Source organism: Egretta garzetta, unplaced genomic scaffold, assembly GCF_000687185.1.
Source record: "Egretta garzetta isolate BGI_Z169 unplaced genomic scaffold, ASM68718v1 scaffold101, whole genome shotgun sequence".
Taxonomy (NCBI): domain Eukaryota; kingdom Metazoa; phylum Chordata; class Aves; order Pelecaniformes; family Ardeidae; genus Egretta; species Egretta garzetta.
This window is the reverse complement of record NW_009258666.1, coordinates 1,710,701-1,734,660: the sequence shown is the minus strand read 5'-3', so window position 1 is coordinate 1,734,660 and position 23,960 is coordinate 1,710,701. Positions and strand designations below refer to the sequence as shown.

The following is a 23,960-nucleotide window of genomic DNA, read 5'->3' as shown; positions in this document are numbered from 1 at the left end:
GCTGATGAAAGAGCTCTCCCTAGAGCAGCAAGTGCAAAAAAGTGTTTGTTCGGTTGAGTTTCTATCGAAAAGGCATCAAAAAATGTCTTTTTAGCACTATTTGGAACTAAAAGCATCTTTAACTAGCGGGGGGAAGTCTGAGATAAAGAAGAAAATTGATTCCTCGTTAAAGCAATATAAATAAATTGCCGTTGCTCCACAATTGCGCTGTCTGGAATTGAAGAGGTCCCCAGGCATGTTTTCAGTATTTGTGTTACATCTGCCCCGTGTGTTTGGTGCTCAGGAGGCATCCTGATGGGAGTGGGCTGTGGCACTCCCGTAAGCCATCCTGGTTTCCCTGAGATCCACTGGTATTTACTGGAGCGCTCCCATGCTGCCTGGGGTATTAGGTGGACGCGTGCTCCGAGTGAGGCTGCTCCCCGTAGCCGAGGTTTGGACTTTGCTTGTGTCCTTCACGCAGGAGCTGACAACGGAGCTGGAAGAGAAGCAGGACATCTTCCGCTCCCTCCAAGACACAGCTGAGCTGCTGTCCCTGGAAAACCACCCAGCCAAGCAAACCGTAGAGGTGAGTTGGGCACGTGGAGGAGCTGGGAAGAGCCTTGCGAATCGGCTGGCAGCAAATCTGCTCACTCGGGATCGGGAAACTTGCTGTCCCCCCCCCAGGATGCCCTTATGGGCAGCCAGGGCTGATAAAGTGTTCTGCGGTGGCAGAAGAAGGTCAGTGCAGTGATAGAGCTGCTTTATTCTGGGGAGTGCAATGGGAAGCTCGAGGCCATTCCCAAATAACCCTCACCTCAAATTAAGGCACGGATCCGCTTTTGTACAGAGCATGAGCTTTTCCTGCAGCGAGGTGAGGCAGGGAATGGCCTTGGCTCCCTTGGAGTTATCCAGGCTTCCAGGAAAACTGTGGTGGTGAAGCAAAGGGCTGCAGGGACACATTTCTCCCTGGTGTTTCTCTTTGGGGTGGGAGAAGGCAAACCTGTGCCTGCCGCAGCCCCCGCCATCACCAGTCCAGGGTCTGCTGCCTCCTGCTCTTCGTGCCTGTGTCCAAACCTTCCTGGCTGCAGCCAGATCTTGCCCGTTTATGTACATCCCACCTCCTCTGCTGTGTCCTTCCCGTGACCCTCCTGGCTTGGTAAATGCTCGTTACTCATCACCATTTGCTGCCTCTGTTTCTCAGGCCTACAGTGCTGCCGTGCAGACGCAGTGGCAGTGGATTAAGCAGCTCTGCCTGTGTGTAGAACAGCACGTGAAGGAGAACGCTGCCTATTTCCAGGTAATTGGGAGGGGCAGCCCAAATTTCCCCGGTCACCATCTGCTGCGTGAGCTTCACACGCTGCTGTTCCCTTCAAGGGAAAGGGAAGGAGGGATTTGTGTGGGGGCTGCTTTCTCCTGAAGCATCTCTTTCTCCTTTGCTGCTCTCTGGGGATGTCTCACTTGGGCGAGAGGGATCAGCTTCTACGTGGTTCTGGCCATCCCTGTGGGATGCTTGGCTGACCTTGCAGCCTTAAGGCCAGGATAGGGGGTCGGCCTCTTCTCCCTGGTAATGGATGATAGGACGAGGGGAAATGGTCTGGAGTTGCACCAGGGCAAGTTTAGGTTGGACATTAGGAAAAATTTCTTCCCCGAAAGGGCTGTCAGGCACTGGAAGGGGCTGCCCAGGGAGGTGGTCGAGTCCCCATCCCTGGGGGGATTTAGAAGAAGGGCAGATGAGGTGCTTAGGGACATGGTTTAGTGGTGGGATGGCAGTGCTAGGTTAATGGTTGGACTTGATGATCTTAAAGGTCTTTTCCGACCTAGACGATTCTATGATAGCGTTGAGAGCTGCTGGTTGAGGTGTTGGGGTGGTCCCTTGCTGCGCTGTGTGCTGCTGACTCCTCGGTAGAGTTCCAGAGGTTTCTGTGACCCTCTTTGCCTTTGCAGTTTTTCAGCGATGCCCGTGAGTCGGAGACCTACCTGCGCACCCTGCAGGACTCCATCAAAAGGAAGTATTCTTGTGACCATAACACAAGCCTGACGCGGCTGGAGGACCTGCTGCAGGACTCCATGGTGGGTTCTCCGACATCCCCGCCACCCTGGGCGGGCGATGGGTGGCCTTTTTGCTCTGGTCCAGCGGCATTGCTTGGGGCACGTCTTGCTTCCCAGGGAAAACTGGGCACATTTTATTCCCGCAGCGATGCAGTTTGGTGTAACGTGGTTTGTGTCCTCATCTTGGTCAATGTTCTGCTTTTCATTGGAGCTGCTGCATGTGTTTGTACATGGCCATGGGGTGCCGGTGGTGTGCGACCCCAGCTGCACCGCTGCCTAGATGTAACGCTGCCGATGGTAGCCGGATCTCGGTCGTTCTGACAGCCGATGGGTCGCTTTTGTTTAGAGGCACCGTCCAGCATCTTTCTGTGTCCTTGGGGTGAAGAGCGGGCGGCGTGTGCTGTCTGTGCAAACTCACAGCTTGACCTGTGAACTGGTTCTTCCCCATCTGTGCCATCTTGGTCTGCATGGAGCCGGTTGGGTTCTGCTGATGGAGGTGTCGCGCAGAGCCCGTAGGATGCTCCTGTTTCTGCTTTTGAGCTGGTGCTTGCTAGGAGCGCAGCGGGATGCGGAGAAACGCAGTCTTTATCCGGACCAAATCCCATGTTAATCCATCGCGCTGTGCCGGTGGGGGCAGAGCCAGGGCAGCCCGATGGGGTGCGGGGATGGGGGCTTGGGGGCTTGGCAGCGCTGATCTCCGAACACGTGGCCTGGCTTAGCTGCGGCATAGCAGAGAGCAGATGATGAGCAATCACACTGTGATCTTCTTGTCTGGATTGGCCTGAAAAAAAACCAACCAAAAAACAAAACTCAAGGAGCAAAGCATCAGGTGGTGTTTGGAATCAAGGACAGGGGAGGATTTGGGTTGATCACTGAGCCGCTGGTGGAGGTGACGTCTGAGGGTGTGGAGGCAGGCGGCTGCTTTGGCTTTGCTCTTAGTGCACACCACTGGTTTCCAGTGTGTCCCCAGTGAAGCTGGGATGCCGTTACTGGGTGCTCGTGGTGGGTGCATCAGCTGGGCTAGGCCTCACCGTCTTCTATCCTGGAGGCCTGGGAGGTCCCATCCTCTCTGTCGCAGTCTTGGGGTCATCCTGGTCTGTCCTCCAGCACTGCCAGGACACGGAGCAGCCAACCTGGCTCCTGGGATCCGTATTGGCGAGCCCTGCAACACCAGAGGTCTGGCAGGCGCCGTCCGGGGTGGGAGAGGCTTGTCGGGGCAGCTGGAGAGCGGCCACCATCTCAGGACTGGGGCAGCTGCCCTGGGCTCAGCTATATTACTCTTTCTTACCTGATAAGTTAAAGTTGTATTTCTTCCAATCATGCTCCCTGGGACAGGCACAGGTAGTTTATTTAATCATTTATTCTTTTCTTTTTTTTTTTTTTTTTGCCATTAAATTATCCTCCACTGTTGTTAGCGCACTAACCGACCCCGAGCGTACCGAGCATGGGGGAGAACATTTTTCTGGGATCCTCTTTAAACTTTTGCAGCCAGAACGGGCTGAGCTGCCGCTAATCACACCAGCTGACAGTGTCGTGATCCGCACACGTCTCCCGTCGGTGCCGGAGGCTGTTCCAGGGGAGCTTTGCCACCAGTCCCCTGGGTTGTCCCATCACCGAACCCAGCCAGGGACTTGTGGGAATCAATTACGCAGCATCTTCCTCCAACCAGCAAATTTCTACCCAAACCCAGAGACCTGTGCGATCACTCCACCACTGGCCCCTTCTCCTGAGATGTTTTATCCGCATAATTCATTGTATCCCCATTCCAGCCATTGGTTTCAACATGCCTTCATCCTTTGCTTTAGAAAAGGGAGCATGCTTCTGTGGTCTCTCCTCCAGACAACTAAACAGCCCCGGCTTTGGGCTGGAGCTTGTCCTGCTCTTGGCCCCTTACACCTCCTGGGATGTTAATTTTGGTGTATGCTGTGTTCTCTTTGTTTCCCTTTTGAAAGAAAATGTTTTCTTGTCTGGGCAGCAAAAGCGCCGGAGGCGTGCATGCGGCTTTGCAGGGCAGTGGGAGTAGTAATGGAGAGGTCCCACCCTGACCTGAAGTCCGTTCTCCCTTCCATCCCACCTCCTGACCCCTCTTCCCACCCCGTTAGGGCAGCAGGATCCTCCTGACGTGTTTGTTCAGCCCTTGAGATCCCAGCGTAGCTCTTGCAGGCCAGCGTTGGGGTGGGGGGTGCCGAGATGCCTGGGAGAGACCTCCTCTCCCCTGCCTTGAACAATCCGGCCTTCATCCTTCTTTTTGCCAGGATGAGAAGGAGCAGCTCATTCAGTCAAAGAGCTCCGTCGCCAGCCTGGTGGGACGGTCCAAAACCATCGTTCAGCTCCGACCCAGGAACCCGGAGCACCTTGTGAAGAGCACGATCCCTATCAAGGCTGTTTGTGACTATCGGCAGATCGAGGTGAGGGCTGGAAGGCTGTCGGCGTGACTTTGAAAGGGAAGGCAGGGACGAGGCAGGGGAGCAACGCCTGCTTTAGGATAAGCTCTGTGGTGTCTGTCAATCGAAAGCAGGAACGGAGTGGGAAGACAGGAGGAGGGAAATAGCACGGCTGTTTTTCCTGGAGCAGATTTCCATGTCTCAGATTTATTCTGGGCAGGAGCTAAAGTCCCTTTCTCCAAGGAGGATGGGCTTCATCAGCCCCAGCCAAACAGGCACGTGGGTGGTAGCCGACTCCGCTTAACTTCCTTGTCCCTTCCTCTCCAGACATGAGCGTGCCGCGCTGCTTGGCGCTACGCCAGGCTTTTCCTTGATTAAAATACCTATATCTCTATATTTGTGGAAGCTGGCTCACCCCCCGGAGGGGAGCTGGCAGCGAGGGCAGCATGGGCAGCCCTGCTGCTGGTTCTGATGGGCCGGGTGGTGTTGGTGCCGCTGCAGATCACCATCTGCAGGAACGACGAGTGTGTGCTGGAGGACAATTCCCAGAGGACCAAGTGGAAGGTGATCAGTCCCACGGGGAACGAGGCCATGGTGCCCTCTGTCTGCTTCCTGATCCCCCCTCCCAACAAAGAGGCCATCGAGATGGCCAACAGGTAATTTGCTGGTCTCTGCTGCGGGGGTGTCCCGGAGGTGCTGCAGCAGGGAGATGGGGAGGGAGTTGGTGGCATGGGAGGGGACAGATCTGGGGTGGGAATGGGAGAGGAGCTGGGGTGGAGGAATAGGAGGGGGTGGCACAGCTGATTCAGGGTGAGGGAAGGAAGCCTTCATGGTAATGCAGCTGCAGACTCCATGCAACTGCTGTAGCAGCTTGCAGAGAGAAAACGGTGATTTGGGAGGAGGGATCCCTCCGGGGACCTCTGGCACGGACCAGCAGGAGCATCGCTTGATGGACTGCCGGCTGGCTGGCTGGTGGATGAACAGGGTCAGGGCTGGGGAGAGCCAGGGCTGACAGATCTGTTCCTTCCCCCTTGCAGGGTAGAACAGTTGTACCAGAAAGTGATGGCGCTCTGGCACCAGCTCCACATGAACACAAAGAGCCTCATCTCCTGGAATTATCTGCGGAAGGACATAGCCCTGGTGCAAAGCTTCAGCATGGAAAAGGTACAGTAGGAACTTCCCAGCCCGGCTGCGGGGCTGCGTTGCTCAGTGTCCGGGCTTCTTCACGTGCCTGAGGAGGAAAGGAAGAGTTAAAGGGAAGCCCAGAGACTGCAACGTTGGGGGAAGTCAAGGGGCTGCGCATCTTGAACAGTGGGAAAACCTGAGTTGGGGAATTCTGTGCAAAATGATTGCAGGTTTTGCCAATAAAAAGAGCATCAGCAGTTTGCTGCTGAACTGGAATGAGCGTAAGAGATTGTGGGCTTAGCGTTTCGTTAGGGAGCGAGCAAGGCCGGGGCAGGCACGAGGCTGGTACGCAGGCGCTTGTCTTTTCTCCTCTAAAGAGAGAATACTCACTTGGCAAACGAAGGGGATCATAGAACCATAGAATGTTTTGGGTTGGAAGGGACCCCTAGAGGTCACCCAGCCCAACCTCCCTGCAGGGAGCAGGGACACCTTTAACCAGATCAGGTTGCTCCCAGCCCCGTCCAACCTGGCCTGGAATGTTCCCAGGGATGAAGGTGGGGAGGGTGGCTTCGGTGGTGCGTGGGAAGTTGTTCCCGGGGGTTGAACGTGCTGCTTTTCCACTTGCAGCTCAGATCCTTAGCACAAGGGGAGTGCCAGCAAGCCATGAAGAGCCTCCAGGCGCACTATGAGGACTTTCTGCAGGACAGCCGGGACTCAGAGCTCTTCTCAGTGTCGGACCGGCTGCGCCTGGAGGAGGAAGTGGAATCTTCCAAGGAACACATCCGGCAGCTGCTGGAGTCCATGGAGAACGGTGAGCTTCAAAGGGCTGATGAATTACCCAGGAGCTGTGGGGACTCATAAACAAAGGATTTATGGGATGGCTTCATTTTCTGAGCTGGCTAGTTGATGGTGTAAGCAGCTGCTCTCCTTATTTCTCCATCCATTCAAGTGTTCGGCCTTTGTCCAGCACCATTCCTGCAGGGAGGGCTTGGCTTTGCAGCTTCAGCTTAACTGCTGAGTCTTCTTACCCCAATATTGTTGGAGATGGGTTTGGTCATTAGTCGGGACACATTCTGAGCAAGGAGTTTTTCCTGCATTTAATCTTCAAGAAAACACACGTGGCGGTCACAGTCCCGCTGCTCAGAGCAGCGCATGGCTCCCAGTGTGACACAGCAGGACCGAGTCCCACTAAGACCGGGGACTCCGGCTTCATCGTGCGAGGTGCCCTGGGGCTGGACTCCTTCTCAGCTGCGTTTGAGATGATTTGATTAACTTGTTTGCTGTCTAAGCAGAGACCCCGGTGACTCAGTGTCAGTGCGATGCTGCACTTGGCTCCAGGGCTCCTGACAGGTCCTGTTTGGGGCAGACACCGGCCAGCGTTGTTTGAGCTGTATTTTGGTTTGTCTGTGACTCGCAGAAGACAAGGATGAGACCGTTGCCAGGACGTATCTCTCGGAGCTGAAGAATATCCGTCTGCGCCTGGAGGAGTGTGAGCAGAGGCTCGTGAGCCGAATCCAGTCCCCAAGCAGCGCCCGAGCAGATGGTGATACTATCCAGGAAAACACCATCCGCATTGCGGAGCAGGAGGTCAGTCCTGCTGCTGTGAGGATGTGGAGAGGAGGGAGGTGGTGGCCACTGGTCTTTAGCGTGTGCCAAAACCAGCTTTTAACTTCTCCAGGGTGAACGTGTGGGTGGTGGGTGCATAACTGTGTGGGGTTCGAGAGGACCTTGCTGCACAGAAAGCAGCAGGAAACCTCTCCAGGTGGGCTCCATGTGTCATTTCATACCCACCTCCTTCGCCAAGGGCAATCCTGCTTTCTCTCCGCCTGCTTGGGCTCTCCTTTCACCTTCTTCCCCTTCCTCCCGTAGCGCATGCAGGAGGATCTGCAGCGGCTGCAGTCAGACCTGCGGTTCGTTTCTGAGAGATGCTACAGCTTCCTCGACAAGGCGCCCGCAGGGTCCAGCACGCCCCACTTGCGTTCGGAACTTGACTTGGTGGTGAACAAGATGGACCAGATGTATGGGCTGTCTTCCATCTACCTGGACAAGTGAGTCGGGACGTGCCTCCATTCCCAAATACCTTTTCCAATCTGCCCAATTCTGCTCAAGACCTTTCTTCTGGCCCTCCAACACACCTTGCACTGGACCATACCTGAGCTCCATCTCTTTGCGGCCTGTGGTGCAAACAGCCTCGCCATCAAGGGGACCTCTGGCAAATGGTGGGTGTCATTGTGCCGTCTCTGTTTGATTTGCCAGGTTGAAGACCGTTGATGTTATTATTCGGAACACCCAAGGAGCAGAGTCTCTGGTCAAAGGGTACGAGGTTAAGCTGAGCCAAGAGGAGGCAGTCCCCGCCGACCTGGCAGCTATTCAGTCTCACAGAGCGGCGTTGCAGGTTGGTGCCGTTCGCTTCCCCAGGTGGGCAGGCAGAAACCAGCCAACGCTTTGGTGTTTGCCAAGCAGGGTCCTTCCCTTTCTCTGCTGAATTTGTACCGTATGTCACTTTTCTTGCCTCGATATCGCTGCCGGGAGGATTCTGTGCTGCTTACGTGGTCCCTTATTGCTTTGTAAAGGTAAAGGAGCTGCTATGGCTTCTGCTGTCTCTTGTAGGGCATGTGCTGGCACGTGAGAGCATTTTGGCAGCTACATGTCCTGTAGGACGCGGGCTGGACCAGTCTGACTGGCTCCAAGCTGGGAACGTGGTCCCCTCCGTTTTGCACATCCTATAATCAGCCCATTCTTCACAGGTTAAGGAGAGCGGGAAGATAAACCCCATCTCAGGCTTGTCAGCTCTGGGCAGGAGGGCATCCCTGACTTAACGTCCCTTTGCTCTCCCTGACGTTGAACCGGTGCTGTCTCTTGCTCATTTTGCAGCAATGGCTCGGGGAAGTGAAGGACAAGAGCTCTGTCTTCTCCACGTTGGAGGAGGAGATGGCGAAGGCAAAGGCAGTGGGAGAGCAGCTCTACCAGCGGAGACAAGAGCGCAGCATCGACCTCGAGCGCTATCAGGAGAAGGGAAGCCAGCTGTGGGACCGCTGGCAGCGAGCCTGCGCCCAGATTGAGACCCGGTGAGAAACCTCCTGCCGCCTTTGGCAGATTTGCTTTCCTGCTTCAGCTGAGAGCTTGGGTCAGGCTTCTTAGCAGGGCTGTTTTTCCAGCTGGGATTCCCGCTGGTGGCTGGGATATCCCTATAGCCTACGGTGGCATTTTGCCCTCCTCTGACTTGCCTTGGTTCTTCTCGCAGCCACGCAGAGCTGGAGAGCATCCAGGAGGTGCTGAGTGATTACCGGCAGTGCCATGGTGCCCTAATCCAGTGGATCGAGGAGATCACGGTCCAGCAGGAGCTGATGAAGCCCGGGCAGGCGGAGGACAGCCGGGTGCTGTCGGAGCAGCTGAGCCAGCAAACGGTAAGGCAGGACCTTGGGATGTCTCCATGGTGTGGTTGCTGCAGTGACCTTGCCCTTTCTTTTCTTGTACTAAGATCTTTTCGTCTGTCAGCTTGAAAATATGAAACACAGTGGGGAAGAGGCTGCAGGCCTGATTTGGGTGTCTGGGAAGCAGAGAAACTCTGCTTAGCTTGAGGTGGAGATGAGGTCTTGCATAAAAAAAAATGGAAGAGGGTAAAGACTTTAGCCAAAAGGGGAGGGATGGGGACTGAAATTCAGCTTACCACCCGCGGCAGCTGTCCTGACAACCATTTTTGCTTTGAATTTTGTTGAAGGCTTTGGCTGCGGAAATTGAGAAGAATCAAGCCAAGCTGGACCAGTGTCAGAAATTCTCCCAGCAATACTCAGCTGCTGTCAAGGTACGGGTCCGCTCCTCCACCTAGGTAAGGCTGGCTGGGCAGAAACGGCCCCGGCACCGTTTGCGTCTCGCACGCTCCATGCCTCTCCACCCCCGGTTGCGTTTGCAGGACTACGAGCTGCAGCTCATGACGTACAGGGCGTTCGTCGAGTCGCAGCAGAAGTCTCCCATGAAACGCCGGCGCATGCTCTCGTCCTCGGACGCCATCACGCAGGAGGTAAGAGCGCGGCCGCCCGCCCGACCTTGCGAGGGAGAAATTGTGCAGGGCGATTTTCGATGCCGAGCAAACCGCTGAGCTGCCTCTTGTGAAATGAGCTCCTTTCTGCTGAACTCTCTTGTATAAATAAAGTTTCCACCCTCGCTGTTTTTTCCAATAGCCAGAGAGGATGGCTTAGTGCTCTAAGCACCAGGTATGAAATACCTAGACTCCTGGGAACCCCTGGGTCAAATCCAGCGGGGTCGGCTCAGCCCTTCAGCCTTGCGAGGTAAATAACCAGAGCGCCATGCAGCGTTACTGTGTGTGGACCTTTGGGATGAGACCTTTAGGGACCCAAGGTCCTGTCTGCTCCGTGTGGATATTCAAGATCCCGGTAGCCCTCTTGTAAGAGTTGAGCGTCCGCCCCAGTGTCCGTCACCGGAGTCTCCCCTTCGCTCCAGTGTTGTGCAGCATGCCGTGTGTGGCCACAACCCTCCCCGTCAGACTCGCTGCGTTTCATTCATGCCGTACCGGGTCTGCGAGGTGCCTGGGGGGCTTCCCAAGCGAGAGATGCACCCATGTCATGTACCGTCAAGTACGCCGCTCCGGGTCTGCCGATCGTGACTGATGCGCCCCGTTTCTCCCTCTCTCCCTTCGCAGTTCATGGATTTGCGGACTCGCTATACAGCTCTGGTAACGTTAACCACGCAGCACGTGAAGTACATCAGCGACGCTCTCCGGCGGCTGGAGGAGGAGGAGGTAAGGGTGTCCCACAGAGCTCAACTCTCTATTCAAAACATGCAGGCTCATTTCCTAGCACCCCATGGGTGCTGCTCCACATTCAGGTTAAGCTTTGGGTGCTGCTTCTGAGAGCCTCCTCCGCCTTTGGAGATCTGGGACCCCTTTGACGTGGTTATCTTCCTCCCCACTCTGTTTGCAGAAAGTAGTGGAGGAGGAGAAGCAGGAGCATGTGGACAAGGTGAAGGAGCTCCTGGGCTGGGCCCTGGGCTTGAAACAGAGCGTGCAGGGCAGGACGGCTGGTACCGGGAGCAGAGAGCTGGGCGAGATCGAGAAGTCCATCTCAGAGCAGCAGGTAAACCAGGGGCAACCATCAGGCAGCCTTTTTCACTTTTTCTTTTTCCACAGCTGAATTAAGCTTCTTTCTTTCGTATTTTTGTTTATTTGTTGGTTTTTTTTTTTCCCCCCTGACAGGCCCTGAACGAGGAGCTGGCTGCAAAGAAGGAGCAGGTCTCTGAGGCCATCAAAACTTCACAAATCTTCCTGGCAAAACACAGCCACAAGTGAGTGTGGGAGGACAGGCAGGGAGAGCAGTTGGGGGAGATGAGATACCTGGCGCTGGTGAGCTGGTGTCCCCGGGGTCCAGTGCCCGACTCCTGTTAAAAACAGTGATGAGCCGACTCATGAAAGTTGTCTTCTTTCTTATCTGCGAGGAGACCTATGAAATATGAAACCCGTTTATCCTGTTAGGACAATATTAATCTCCTCTTGGTGGTGATCCAGCCCCGTGTAGTTGGGGATTTGATGGTTACAGGGCAGGTCAGCCTTTGCTGAGCACAGTTAGCCTTGCTGGTTTTAGCTGAGCCAGGCAAGGAGTCGGGCAGTGGGAAGAGGGAACTCGTGGTGCATTTGGCCTTGTCCTTCACCAGAAGAACATGTTAATTCTGCAGAGCTGGGAGATGGTTTGTGGAGTTCCCCTGAGAGATTTCCCCTTCTCCTTGCAGGCTTTCCCATCCGGAGAAGGAACAGATTTCTGCTCAGATCGGTGCCCTCAAGGAGACCTACCAGGCGCTCTGCAGCGATTCCACGGAGCAGCTCCAGCAGCTCCAGAGCCAGCTGGCTCAGGAGACAGAGCACAAGGTACTGGTCCCCGCTCGGTCCTGTGGCTGCACGGACACAGGGCACTCCTCAGGGTGTGAAAAAGGTTTTGCTTGGTTGCGTGTCTTGTGGCCACCAGCCACTTGCAGCTCGTTGACTTTCTTACTTGCACGTGGTTGCCCTCCCTTCTCTTCTGTCCATGCCGTCACCCAAAGCATCCAGGCTGGGGTGGTCCCTGGAGGCCAAGCAGGAGCCATTTACCTGCTGCCTCCCAGGTTGATGGAGAGGTGTCCTTTGCAATGGTTTTTATCAGAGCTCTGCCCTGTGCACAAGGGTTGGCTTGTTCACGCTTGGTGGGCAAGGCTGTAGGTGGACCTCTGTCCTGGACAGGGTCCCCTTAGCAAATCTGTGTTCTCTGAGGAACGCCCTCGGTGATTTAACCGCAGAGGTCTCCATCTCACAGGAGACGCAAGAAGGTGGGTTTCTGCAGAAGGGCGGTTGCCCGTGCGGTCTCGTGTACCTCAAGGTCGGGCAAGGGGTTTGTCTCGGCTGCGGCTGAATGAGGTTGCTCACCCCCAGTGGAAGGCGACCGCATCGCCCAGGCCCTCAGCTGAGCTGGGAGACCTTCACGACCCGTAGCTGGACCCATTCCCTGTTCACATCCACCAGCGCTCCCGTCAGTCCCCATCCTTGTTTCGCTGGCTAGGGAGGGCTGAAAGCGTGTCCTTCCTGCCTCTGTTACGAGCTGTCTTCGGTCATCCACAGATATACGTGTACGTGCTGTATAAGTGTATATACATGTGTCAATGGATATATTTGTGTGTTTGCTTGCTGGCTCCCTGTACTCTGAAGCAACAGCCCGCTCAGATCTGGATGCACGACGCAGGTTTTGGCTGTTGGGTCCGTGAGTGAAGCCCTGTTCGGGCCGCTCACGGGAAGAGGGCGACGGGGTTGCTTGTTTGAAGTCTGCCTGTCCAGCTTTCACCTAAACATGGCGTTTCTCTCCAAATTGGGCTTTCTAGCACGTTTCAGGTATCTCAGTGCAGTAAATGCGTTCTGTTGCAAGCCCTTTAGCCCTCACGCTGGCAGCAGAAGGCTCACGGTGAGCAAAGCGACTCGTTAGTTGCCGCTGAGCCGTCACGGCTTTGATGCTGCTGCCAGAATTGCAGCTGAGAGCAGCCAGCCTGTGGAAAGGATGCTTTTCCCTTTCCTTTTTCCTCCCTCCCGGGCAGGAAAATGACTTTATAGCAAAAGCCTTCTCCAGGGCTTGCTGGGCTGGTTTTGTACAGCGCGAGCGCGCTTTGGGGCTCAGGCTAGAACAGTTTTCACTCACGCTCTCGACGAAGCCCAGGAAACGAAACGAGAGGTGGCAGTGGGGCTTCGCCGTAAGATCTACGCCCATCTACGAGACGATCCCCACGGCTCTCGTGCGGTGCGGTTGCTTCACTGTAGAGGGAGCATGAGGAACTCTTAACATTTGCTTGCTGGAAACATCCAACTGTCCGAGAGAAGTTACAAAAGACAAAAATGCCAAGCAGAACGCGCTAAATTGAGCATGATGTGTCCCTGTACAGTTTGTGTTTCATGTCAACTGGGTTTAAGATTAACTGACATCCTTGCTTACAAGTTTAACTAACCCTCCGGGATTTAAACAAACAAACCACACAAAGTGAAAGAGGACGACCTGTGTGGGGGGTTCTTTTTGCAAACAAACCAGTCGCATGCTGGACGCTAACACCAAGCTTTACACTGTGTGTGATACGGCTGAACTGCTCCATAAGGCTCTGTCTTTAACTGCTCAAGGCACACCCTGCAACTCGGGTAAGTAAAAGCCTTTTACTCCCTTCCCTCCCATCTCCTCTTTTATCTTTCTCTTGTTTTTCCCCCTCCTCTTCTCTGTCTTTCCACGGCTTGTTCATCTCCCAACGTGCATGCCTGAGTCTGGCGACGACAGTGGGGAGCTTTGTTTTTTTCCAGCAGGTTCCCCCTGTCTCCGCTGCAGAAACCAGCCCGGTGGAGGCTGCGTCCTCTGCTGGGCTGTAACCAAGCTGCGCCCCCAGCTGCCTGTGCTGTTGGACACCCCGATAAAAAAAAAAATAATCTGGGGGTCCTAGGGATGCAAAAGGAATTCATTCCACAATCCAGATTCCCTCCCCTCCTTCCCCATAAAAATCTTACAGTGCTTGGGCCAACCTTATGCCAACCAGTGGGACTGGGAGAAGCCCAAACGTCTTTAGCATCTGAATTATTACCCTCCCTGTGGGGATACCAGTGAGAAAAGCCCCTCCAGGTACACCCAAGCAGATGATCTATTCCCAGTCTGTCGCTGTTGCCATGCTGGGACCTCCAGCTTCTTGTATTTCTCCCCTTGCCCTCTCTGAGGAGCACAGCTACTGGAAGGCGCTGGAGCGGGGCAGAGTGGGTGCCGGTGGCCGTGCTCGGGGAGCTGCCCTGCATGCAGCGCTCCTGCCCTAATGCATGGCCGTCCCTGGGGCTGGGGAGCTACTTCTTGGCACAGGGCTCTGGGGGGTTCCCCGGCTGTCCCGGCACTTGAGATCTGCTTGGAGAAGTGCAGGATTTAAGCATGGCAGGAGTCAGGGTGGAAACTGCGCTAGGAGAGGTTCCTAGATACCCCAAAGTGGACACCTTTGGGGGTTTTTTCTCCTCTGAGTACACAGTGGGATTTGTGTTGCCTTTACTTTTTAAACCAGGAGTTGTTGAACGGCTTCGGTGTGCTTGTTGGTCTCCTTCCCTCTGTTTCCCCCTGAAGCATTAGGAGCACTTCTGGGTTTTGCTGCTTGCCGCTTGGCTGCGTTACTGTTGGTGGATGTTGGAACCATCTCAGTGCTGCCCTGGGTGACGGACTTAGATGAGCATTAAAACTTGCTGGCAGCGTGCAAGCTAGCAAATGCACCGGATTGCGTGCTGTGATGCCTTTGGAGTTGCATTTCAAACACTTTGGGACTCCTTTCTAGTCTGTTTAGGGTTTTTAAACTTTTTTTGGGGGGGGGAACTGAGACCCCCCTGGACCTCATACCATCTGAGTGCTGGTGATTCTCGATTTTGATTTAATTCTTTTCCTTCTCTTTCTGTTCTAGGGCAACGAAGCAGTGGCAGGAGTGATCGATCTTGGCACGGTAGAAATATTCCCTGTCTTTGGGGCCATGCAGAGAGGTCTTATAGATCAGGACACTGGCCTCGTCCTCTTGGAGGCCCAGGTTATCACATCTGACTTAGTTGTTCCAGAGACCAACGAGAAACTCTCCTTGGAGAAAGGTCTGGCAAGAAACCTCATCGACCTCAGGGCATTCCAGGTGCTACAGCAGCTGAAGGATGCTCTCTGCCGAGTGGAAGAAGTCAGACGTGAAGGAAGGCAGCTCCTACCTGTCGTTGCTGCGATAGAAGAGGGGAGGATCAGTGAGAGCATTGGGCTAAAGATTCTTGAAGTTGAGCTCGTCACTGGGGGCTTTAAAGTCCATCAGGGCAGAATCAGCATGGAGACAGCGGTGCAAGAAAGGCTCCTTACCCCCAAGCTTTATTCCAGACTTCTGTCTCACCTGGACGGTGGCAAGGATTTGATTGACCCCAACACTGCTGAGAAAATCAGTCTGCCCGAGCTCATGCACCGATGCATCATCCACCAAGAGACGGGGCTGAGGCTGCTCCCGGTCAAGCAGCTGGCGGGTGGGATGGTGAGCTTGAAATCAGGCAGAAAAGTCAGCATCTTCCGTGCAGTCCAGGAAGGGCTGATAGACAGGCAGGTAACGGTCAGGTTGCTGGAAGCCCACCTCTTCGCTGGTGGCATTGTTGACCCCAGGACAGGGCACAGGCTGACTGTGGATGAGGCCGTGAGACATAATTTAATTGACCAGGATTTGGCATGCACACTTCTTATCCGGCAGCTTCAGACAGGTGGCATCATCGATACCGTCACGGGAGAGAGACTGACAATTGATGAAGCTGTAAGGAAAGACTTGGTAGCACCAAGGATTGCATTGGTGGTCCTGGAATCCCTATGGTCCTTCATGGGGCTCCTGTGGCCAGAGACGGGGGAGATCGTCCCGGTTGCAGATGCTTTAGAGCAAGGAATGCTGTCTACAGAGCTGGTTTACAAGATTCTCAGCAAGAGGCAACTCATTAAGGCTGTCTTTATACCAGAAACCACGGAGGTGTTGTCCTGGAAGAAAGCAGTTGAACACGGCATCTTGGAGAGAGATGTGGCAAAGAAGCTGAAATCCACAGTCATACCTGATGTCATGGCCAGCCTGCAGCTTGCTGGGTCTCCAAGCAGAAGCAGGCATGGCCAGAGCTCTTCTGGACGGAGTCCCACAGGTCACAAGGAGCAAAGTGACCCTCTGCTAAGGAGTGATGACGAAAGGCTGATGTTCCACTTGATGACCCACAGCTATATCAACATCCACGATGGCCAGAAGCTGCTCTTAGTGGATGGAGAGTTGAACAATCTCACTAAAGCTCTCCTCCAAACCCAAGGAAATGGAGCCCGTGCACACGTGTTGGAAGGGAGTGAAGGCTTTGAGGAGCCGAAGGCACATGAAGCTCTTGAAAGCGAGCCTTGCAATGGTTTGGCTTTGCAGCAGCTTGAGTTTCAGTTGGCTCCTTCAAAAGAACAAAGCGAAAAGGTCCTGCCGCCCGGAACTGCTTTGGAGAATGGGGAGGTGGTGATGGGACCTGACAGCCTCCTGTTGGAGGGTGCAGAAGATCTCCTTCTTGTGAAGGAGCAAAAGCAGATTTACACCAAAGAGGCTACTGTCAGGAGTGAAACTGATGCTGAATTTGGAAGAGATCGAGTAGCTTCCACAAGCAAGGACAAACATCAGGTAAAATTATCAATGCCACAACATCCCGGTGACCTTGGTAGTGGGTTCAGAGACCCAGAGGAAACGATGGCTGAGGCAGAAGAAGAGTCCAAGCCTGCTACAGTAGATGGAGTGGAAAGTATCGAAGATCAGGAGAGGGCATCAGAAAGTGGGGCAGTTGTTGAGAAAAGTGAAATCTGCATATCGATGGATGTTTCAGAAAGCAGAGATAGGCTGGAAATCACGGCAGAGAGGTCTCAGGATGTGGTGGAACCTGAACTAGAGGCAGAAGATGTTACTACGGAGATTTGTTCACTAAACGAGGAAACAGTTACGAATGGCATGGTGGAAGGAGAGGAGATCGCGTTCCCTAAAACCGGAGAGGCAGAGCAAATGGAGAGGCAAAGCGAAAACATGGGAAGTGTGCTGGAAGTGGAAGAAGGAGAGGGGGAAGAAGTATCAGCTGATGAGAGAGTCGATGAGGCATCCCTGCCAGCCCCTGCTGAGCAGGAGGCGGAGGACATGTTGGAAATGCTGTTAGCGCAGCTCCGAAGTGGTGGCATAGTCCATGAGCAGACAGGCAAGACTCTTCTTCTAAATGAAGCAGTAGCCTGCGGAGTGGTGCCCAGCCACACAGCTGTGAAACTAATGGAGAAAATGAAGATGTTCAGTGGCTTCTTTGACTCGCATACATGTGAATCATTAACCACCGAGGATGTCATTGAGGAAGGCCTGATGGATGAGAAGCTTCTCCAGAAGGTATTCACATCTGACAAAGCAATAAGCGGCGTTCTTGACCCCGGCAATAACTTTGTTTATTCCATCAAGGATGCTGCTGCAGTTGGCCTTCTGGACAAGGAAACGGCAATGAGGATCTTGGAAGGGCAAGTGGTTGCAGGAGGGATCGTTGACTTGAAACGTGGCAAAAAAGTATCAGTCACTTTGGCTTCAAAGCTGGGCCTCATAGAGCCAACGGGTCAGAAAGAGCTGGTCAAGCTGGAGAAGGCTTCCAAAGGGAAAGGCACCGATGAGGTGACCAGAGAGAAGCTCCTTAGCTTACAGGCTGAAACCAGTGGAATTGTGGATCCTAAAACAAAGCAGCCTTTGACTGTTGCGCAGTCTGTTGAAAAAGGGCTCCTGAGAAAGGAAAAAGCTTTTCAGCTCTTGACCAAGCAGGTTGCTGATGGAGGAATCCTCCATCACACGTCTGGAATGAGGCTTTCGGTAAAGGACGCACTGAAACATGGTTTGATCGATCAAGATTTATGTAACGAACTCGTGAAAGCTGAAAGCGTGTGCCTGCAGGACTACATTCACCCAGTTACGAAGGAGAAGCTGCCCTTGCCCCAGGCAGTATCGTTGGGGCTCATTAGTCCAGACTTCCAGAGGAAAGTGCAAGAAATCCAGGCTGGGAGTGGAAGCGTTTTTGATCCTGCTTCTGGCCAGAGACTGGCACTCTGTCAAGCGGTGAAGGAGGGCTTGCTGCCCGAGCAGGTTATGGAGAAAGTCTTGTCATCTTCAGAAATGAAAGAAGGAATTGTAGATCCTGAGACCTGCACGATCATTCCATACTCAGAGTTCATAAAGAAGTGTAAAATCGACATTGAATCTGGCCAGAGGTATCTGGAGGTCCATCCCTTCGGAGCCATCCGGGACGAGGTGACGGGGAAGAAGCTCACGTGCGCCGAGGCGGTGAGGCTGGGGAAGGTGGACCCTCTGCCCACCCTGCGGTTGCTGCAGGCTCAGGCAGACAGCGGGGGGGTCGTGGAGGGAACTGTCAGCGAGAGGCTCTCCCTGAGGGCTGCTGTGGAGCAAGGGCTGCTGGATGAGGAGATGGCCAAGCTCATTGCCACCAACCAGCTGAGGACTGGGGGAATCGTTGATGCTAGCGGTGGGAAAAGATTGACAGTAAAGGAAGCTGTTGAAAAAGAACTGATTAGCCAAAAATTAGCTGCCAGTCTTCAGGAGGCACAAATATCTGAAGACAAATGTCGTTCTGAGGTCTGCGAAGTAGATAAGCTCCACCTTTTCCAGGAAAAAATGGAAAAAATATCTCCAAAAGAGGAAGATGTTATCCTCTCTACCAGTGCTGCTAAGAAGCCTGATGGTGCTGAGCCTAAAGCCAGATCTGAAGCCGTGAGCTATGATGTGGCTGGAGGTGCTGCCACCAAGACATCCCCAGTGATGCTGGCAGAAGGGAAATCAAAACCTCGAGAAGCTTCAGAGGATGCTGTAAAGCATCAGCCTCAAGAGAAGGTTGAACTGACTCCAGAATTCCCCTCAGCGTTGGGTACAGCGTCTCTCTCTGAAGAGACGGTGGTGGTGACTGTGGAAAAAGGGATTGTGAAAAGCAGCCCCCAGGTGAGAGCAGCTCGGGGGAAGGAATTGAGGAGAGAAGAAGTAGATCGAGGGACAGAGAAAGTGGAGGGATCGCGGTTGCAGGAAGAGCAGTTGTCCTTGGACACGGAGGCTCTTCGCAGTGCGGAGGGCAGCGAGGAGAGGAGGAGGAGGAGAGGGTTTGTAAGTGCAGAGGGAGCCGTGGCAGGTGAAGAAGGTGCAGTGGTGGCTTCTGAGCAAGGAGAGCAAGCGGGCGGCCTGGATGGGGTAATGCCAGCAGCCCAGATCGGATCTGGTACTGTGGGTCGAGGGAAGGGAAAGGTGGGTCCTACAGAGTCTGGAGAACCCCCCGAGGTTGGCATCCCTAAGAAGCCTGAGGGAGAGGAACTTGCAGGTAAAAAAACTGTCAAGCACATCAAAGGAGAAACCCTGAGATTGGGTGCAGAAGGTCCAGCTGATCAAGAAAAAACAAGTGGAACTGAACTAAAACCTACCCAAAAACAGAGAAGCAAGAAAAAGAAAACAAAGCAGACTGGTATCCCAGGAGACAGCGCTCCACCGGAGAAATCTTCTGTGGAAAAGCAGTCCCTTTCTTTTCTGATTTCCCAAGAAATTCCAAGGGAGGAGGAGGACTTTGTCTCAAGCACGCCAGAACCAAAACATGAAACCGCCACCAAGATTGCTGCTGGCTTGGCAAGAGACACAGCCGAGCACATGGGGAGCAGCAGGGATGAAAAAGAAGAGAAAACAAGTTCTGAGAAAGATAAAGAAAACCTCGCTGAGGGTCCGGTGTTCCCTGTCCTCCCAGGACACGGGGACGCTCGAGAGGTGATGAAAGGTGGGATCAGAAATGGTCACGATTCCTCGGTGGCATTGAGCGGAGAGGACGACGTGACCCAGGAGAACGGCGAGGTGGAAACCACCAGCGCTGAGTGCGGTGCAGCCCCTGCAGCAGGCGAACTGCCCGATGAATTAATTATCAGCGAGGAACCCAGAGAACTTCAGGAAACCTCTGCAGTCCTTGAGCTTGGAGAAGAGGCACGGCAAGAGCAAGCAGTGGAGATCAGCGCAGGCCAAGGAGGTGGCCCTGTTCCCCCAAAAACCCAAGGAGAAACACCCCAGGAGAGGACCAGGCAGCTGGGTCCTGGCGAGCGGGGCTTGCTCTTACCTGTGATATTGGAGGGGGAGCTGCTGGAAACCTCGAGGGAATCCACGAGACCAGCCCAGGTAAATTAATGCTTTTTGCTATTTCGATGACTTTTTTTTTTTTTTTTTGCCTGAGCTATTTGTGTGCGTTTGCTGTTAAATCTGTCCAAGGCCCTCAGCCCAGAGGAGAGCCAGAACGCGAGGGGTGGACGTTGGAGCTTGATGTTGCAGTATCAGCTGCAACAGATTTGGCAAAGGACCCGGTGATGTATAGCTGAAAACACTCAGGGCTCAGTTGTGGCTTTTTGCTAGAGCCTTACTTACAAATGACTAATAAGCAGGGCTCTTTTTTGGCACTTTTACTGTAACGCCAGAGATCTCTTGCCATTTATAAGCTCATGTTGGAAGAAGAGCCTTGTGTTTTATTTCTCCTGTAGTTAATTTTGCAGATAAGGCCAGTGAGTGGAAAGTCCCTGAAGTGGAATGTTATTAGCAGATTTTTTTTCTTTGAGAAAAAGAATAGTATATAATCCTTTGTTTTCTTTTCGGCCTAAACCTGAGGTTTTGTTTCACTGCTTGGTCCTGTAGATCATGTTCAGCAAGAAGATGTGCCTGGAGCACGACGAGAAGCTGATATCGTACCTCTCCATGCTCCGAGATATTGAGATGCGAATCAAACGGGTGCAGCCAGCAGAGCAGAATTTGGCAGCCCTGCACGAGCTGCTGCAGCAGGCGGAGGTGAGCGGGGCTGGGCCAGGCTTGGCTGGCCTTGGGCAGGACAGGGCTCCTCCCTCCTCTCCCCAGCATCATGCATAGCCCTGGCACCTCCTCCTGCTTCTGGGAGCCAGCCGGTGAGGTTAGTCTCGGGTTTAAGAGGCATTTAGATGCAAACCCTGTCCCTCCCTGCTCTGGCACTGCCTCTGGCTCACCTTCTCCTCCCAGCTTAGACAATAACCTAAGCATGGCTGAAATTAATTTTACAGCCTGGAGAAAGGCAGGCGAGTGCTGGCAGCCGAGCGGGGCTGGAGGATGGTAATGAATCTTTCTTAAGAGATAGACGTGGTGTTCGGAGCTGGGTCTCCAAAACCTTTCCTCAGTTTTGGCAGTGGGAAGATGAAGTCACCATACCTTAGACATAACGCTGCTGTCTTGCCTCAGGCCCTGGGCGCTGAGCTGCAGGAGCTGAGCTTCTCAGTAAATCAGGAGTTGGACTCTGTGAAGTGGATTGTGGCCAACCCCCCTGAAGAAGTTCCTGAGCAATTACTGAAGGCTTTGGAGAAGGACGCCAAGAACCTCCAGAAGTCTCTGAGCTCTGCAAGTGATGTCCTGGAGTCCCGGCTGCAAAACCTTCGTGGGGCAGCAGAAACCAAAAAGGTAGAGCTGGCAACTGTCCCCGCTGCCTGCTGCCCCCCGAGCATCCCACCGCTCCTGCCCCGGAGCCATCTGCTCCTTCTTTAAACGATGCATTTCTGGTTTTAAGGCTAAAATCCTGGCCCATCACGAGACTCTCCAGGGCAAACTCCAGGAGCTGCTGAGCTGGGTCTCTGGCACTGCAGAGTCGCTGGACGGCAGCGATTCCTACCACGCAACTGATGCGAACAGCTTGAGTCGCTGCCTCCAGCACTACAAGGTAACCATGGCAATGGCCCTAATCCTCCTGGCTGGTGAAGTTGCTGTCCCTCTGTGCAGAGGAGAAGCTTTTAATCCTGCTTCCCTCCTGGAGCCCATCAAGGGTTTGCCCTTATCCTTTGTGCAGGAGGAGCAACAGGATTGTGTTTGCTCCAAAATCATTTGTTTCCACAATACGCAAATCATCTGCTTTGTCCATTTGGGGACCACACTCCAATGCAGGTGTGTGGTGGAGGCTGAGGAACTGGGAGGGATTCCCATCAGGCTGTCGAGGAGCGAGCTGCTTCCTCCGTGGGGGCTCTGAGAGCCCCCTCCATCACATCTGCCCCGGTCTCCATTGACTGTACAAGGAGCCCAGGCTCCCCTCCACATTTATTCATCTTTTACAGAATCATAGAATTGTTCAGGTTGGAAAAGACCTTTAAGATCATCAAGTCCAACCATTAACTTTAGTGATAGCTTTCAAGATTTGGCCAGTTCAGCATCTCCTGTTTGCTGGTAGCACTTTGGCGTTGAAGTAAGGAGATGGAAGGCTTTGAGAGCCGATGATGGCACACAGAGTCATCGTGGGCTGGATGGGGCTTCTGACAGCTCCAGGTCTGGGTCATCTTCAGAGCCAAGGGCAGCCCCGGTCCACAGTCCAAGCAACCTCTTGGCGAGGTGCTGGAGGCCCGGTGCAGAGGCACGTTGGAAAATTGCTGTGGTGAGATGCCGTCACCTCGATGCTGAGTGGGCTTTTGGGAGCATTTGGGGTTTCTGGAATATATTGTTCTGGTGATGAAGCACATTTTTGGGTGCTTACTGCTGCCTCCCCGAGTGTCTCATCTGAAGCTGGCGGCGCAGGAGAGCGCTGGTTGCAGAGTCGTTTTGCCTGACAGGTCTTTTCTCTCCCGTTCAGGAGCTAAAAGAGCCCCTCGCTGACACCAAGTCTCAGCTTGATGCCACCGCTTTCGACATCCAGTTCCTTATCTCAGAGCACGCCCAGGACTTGACCCCTCAGCAGAGCAGGCAGCTGCTGAGGCTGCTCAATGAGCTGCAGAAGGCTTTTCGGGACCTGTCGGAGCATGTGACGGCGCGGGTGGAGGTCCTGCAGGTCTGTCTCCAGCAAGTGGAGCAGACGGATCAGGTGAAGGTTGTGAGACGTCTCCTTCCTGCCTGCAGTTTGCTCGCTGAAGCGCTTCCCAGCCACAAGAACGTGCGCTGAGCCACCTCGTATTTGGGATTTCGTGTGCATGCTACTCACACACAGTTTATGACTTCTCATTACACATCATGAGCTTCCTCTAAAGTCTTTCTTCTTCCTACCATGTAACTCCCAGGCCAAAAGTCACTTTCTTCCCAAACGATGGAGCCCTGCCGAGGTCTGGGTAGCACAGCCAGGCGGTTCTCTGCTAGGCATCGAGCTGGGTGGAATAAACCCCGGTCTCTGGTAACCCCACCAGAAAATCCCCGTGCAGAGGGGCCACCGCAGACACCTGGCAGTTTTAATGTCTTATTTCTGCTGCACAAGTCAGGTATTGCTGTCCCAGAGAAAGAGCTGATGCTGGATCAAGGCAGTGGCAAAAGCCGGTCCTCAGGTCTCTGCTGCATCGTTGCAGCACCCGTCACTGCATGGATCTCCTTGTCCAAGACAGGATTAATGTGGTTTTTATTAACAGTTGCTTTCTGTAACTCTTGCCTGTCCTCTCTGGAGTGTGTGTGTATATTAACCAATTTGCTTTGCTTTTTCAGATTGAGCGTGCGCCCATCCTAACCCAGGAAGAACTCGCTTTGCAGCTGAAGAGCTCTTAAGAAGGCTCTTTCAATTTGCTTCTGTTGTCTATCTTATGACTGGGAGAAACAAGCACAGTGTTTTGCACAAGTTTGTCCATCACCTTGCTGAAATGCCCAGTGAAACTCAAAAACCTTTATCTCCCCTGGGAAAGGGGAACAGGAACGTTGCAGGGACTCTCAGGTCACATCATGCTCAATTGCTCAAACAGGCGCTTCTGTATCGTGCTCTGGCAGCAAAACTGAGGAGCTGGATCAGCTACAGAAACGCTTTCCCTCTCCCGGGCTCCCTCTCCCAACCCCAGGATCAAAAAAAAAACCAGCCTACTTAGGTTGTTTGGGGCTCCGCGGTGGTGCTACCTGACCTCAGGTTGTTGTTCCCTCTCGTTAGATGAGTTTCTGCTGCTGTTTTAAGGTTTGTAAGGTTGAATGGAAAAGGCGCAGAAGCTTCTGGTTGAGCTCTCCCAGGAGAGGAGTGCCTGACCTGCAGCGTAGCTCCACTCCGAGCTGAACGGGCTTCTCAAAGAGCAGATGGAGAGGAACCTGCTCCAACGGTGGCAAACGTGCAGTGAGCAGCTCCTGCTCGGCAGGGACTCGGCACCTCGGCCCCGTTCCTGCCGCCCGTGAGCCTGAGAGGGAGAGGGAGCACGTGGAGAGCTGCGAAAGCTCTTTTCTGTGCTGCATCCTCATCTTCAGGAGATGCTCCAGCTGTAACCTCTCGCCTTGCCTTTCAGCCATGTGCGTGACCGGAGGTGCAGCACAGGTCCTAACTGTCCCCTGTCCCCTTCCCTCTGCCCGCAGACGCTGCAGGAGCAGCAGGCAGCCCGGGCGCAGAGCCTGGCTGAGCTGAGCCGCTGGCTGCACCAAGCCGAGGGCACGCCTGCGGGG

At 53.9% G+C, this 23,960-nt stretch overlaps 1 protein-coding gene across 1 annotated transcript in view; it reads left to right on the top strand.

The window, feature by feature from the left end:
- MACF1 (microtubule actin crosslinking factor 1) overlaps nt 1–23,960 on the top strand; it is a 119,590-nt gene that overhangs the window by 22,394 nt on the left and 73,236 nt on the right. Inside the window, 19 exon segments of the mRNA XM_035904031.1 lie at nt 461–565; nt 1,181–1,276; nt 1,924–2,049; nt 4,284–4,436; nt 4,914–5,068; nt 5,450–5,576; nt 6,165–6,348; nt 6,955–7,124; nt 7,407–7,585; nt 7,794–7,932; nt 8,412–8,605; nt 8,782–8,944; nt 9,259–9,342; nt 9,451–9,558; nt 10,198–10,296; nt 10,478–10,630; nt 10,750–10,838; nt 11,280–11,415; nt 23,874–23,954. Coding sequence (XP_035759924.1) covers nt 461–565; nt 1,181–1,276; nt 1,924–2,049; nt 4,284–4,436; nt 4,914–5,068; nt 5,450–5,576; nt 6,165–6,348; nt 6,955–7,124; nt 7,407–7,585; nt 7,794–7,932; nt 8,412–8,605; nt 8,782–8,944; nt 9,259–9,342; nt 9,451–9,558; nt 10,198–10,296; nt 10,478–10,630; nt 10,750–10,838; nt 11,280–11,415; nt 23,874–23,954 — 2,541 coding nt within the window.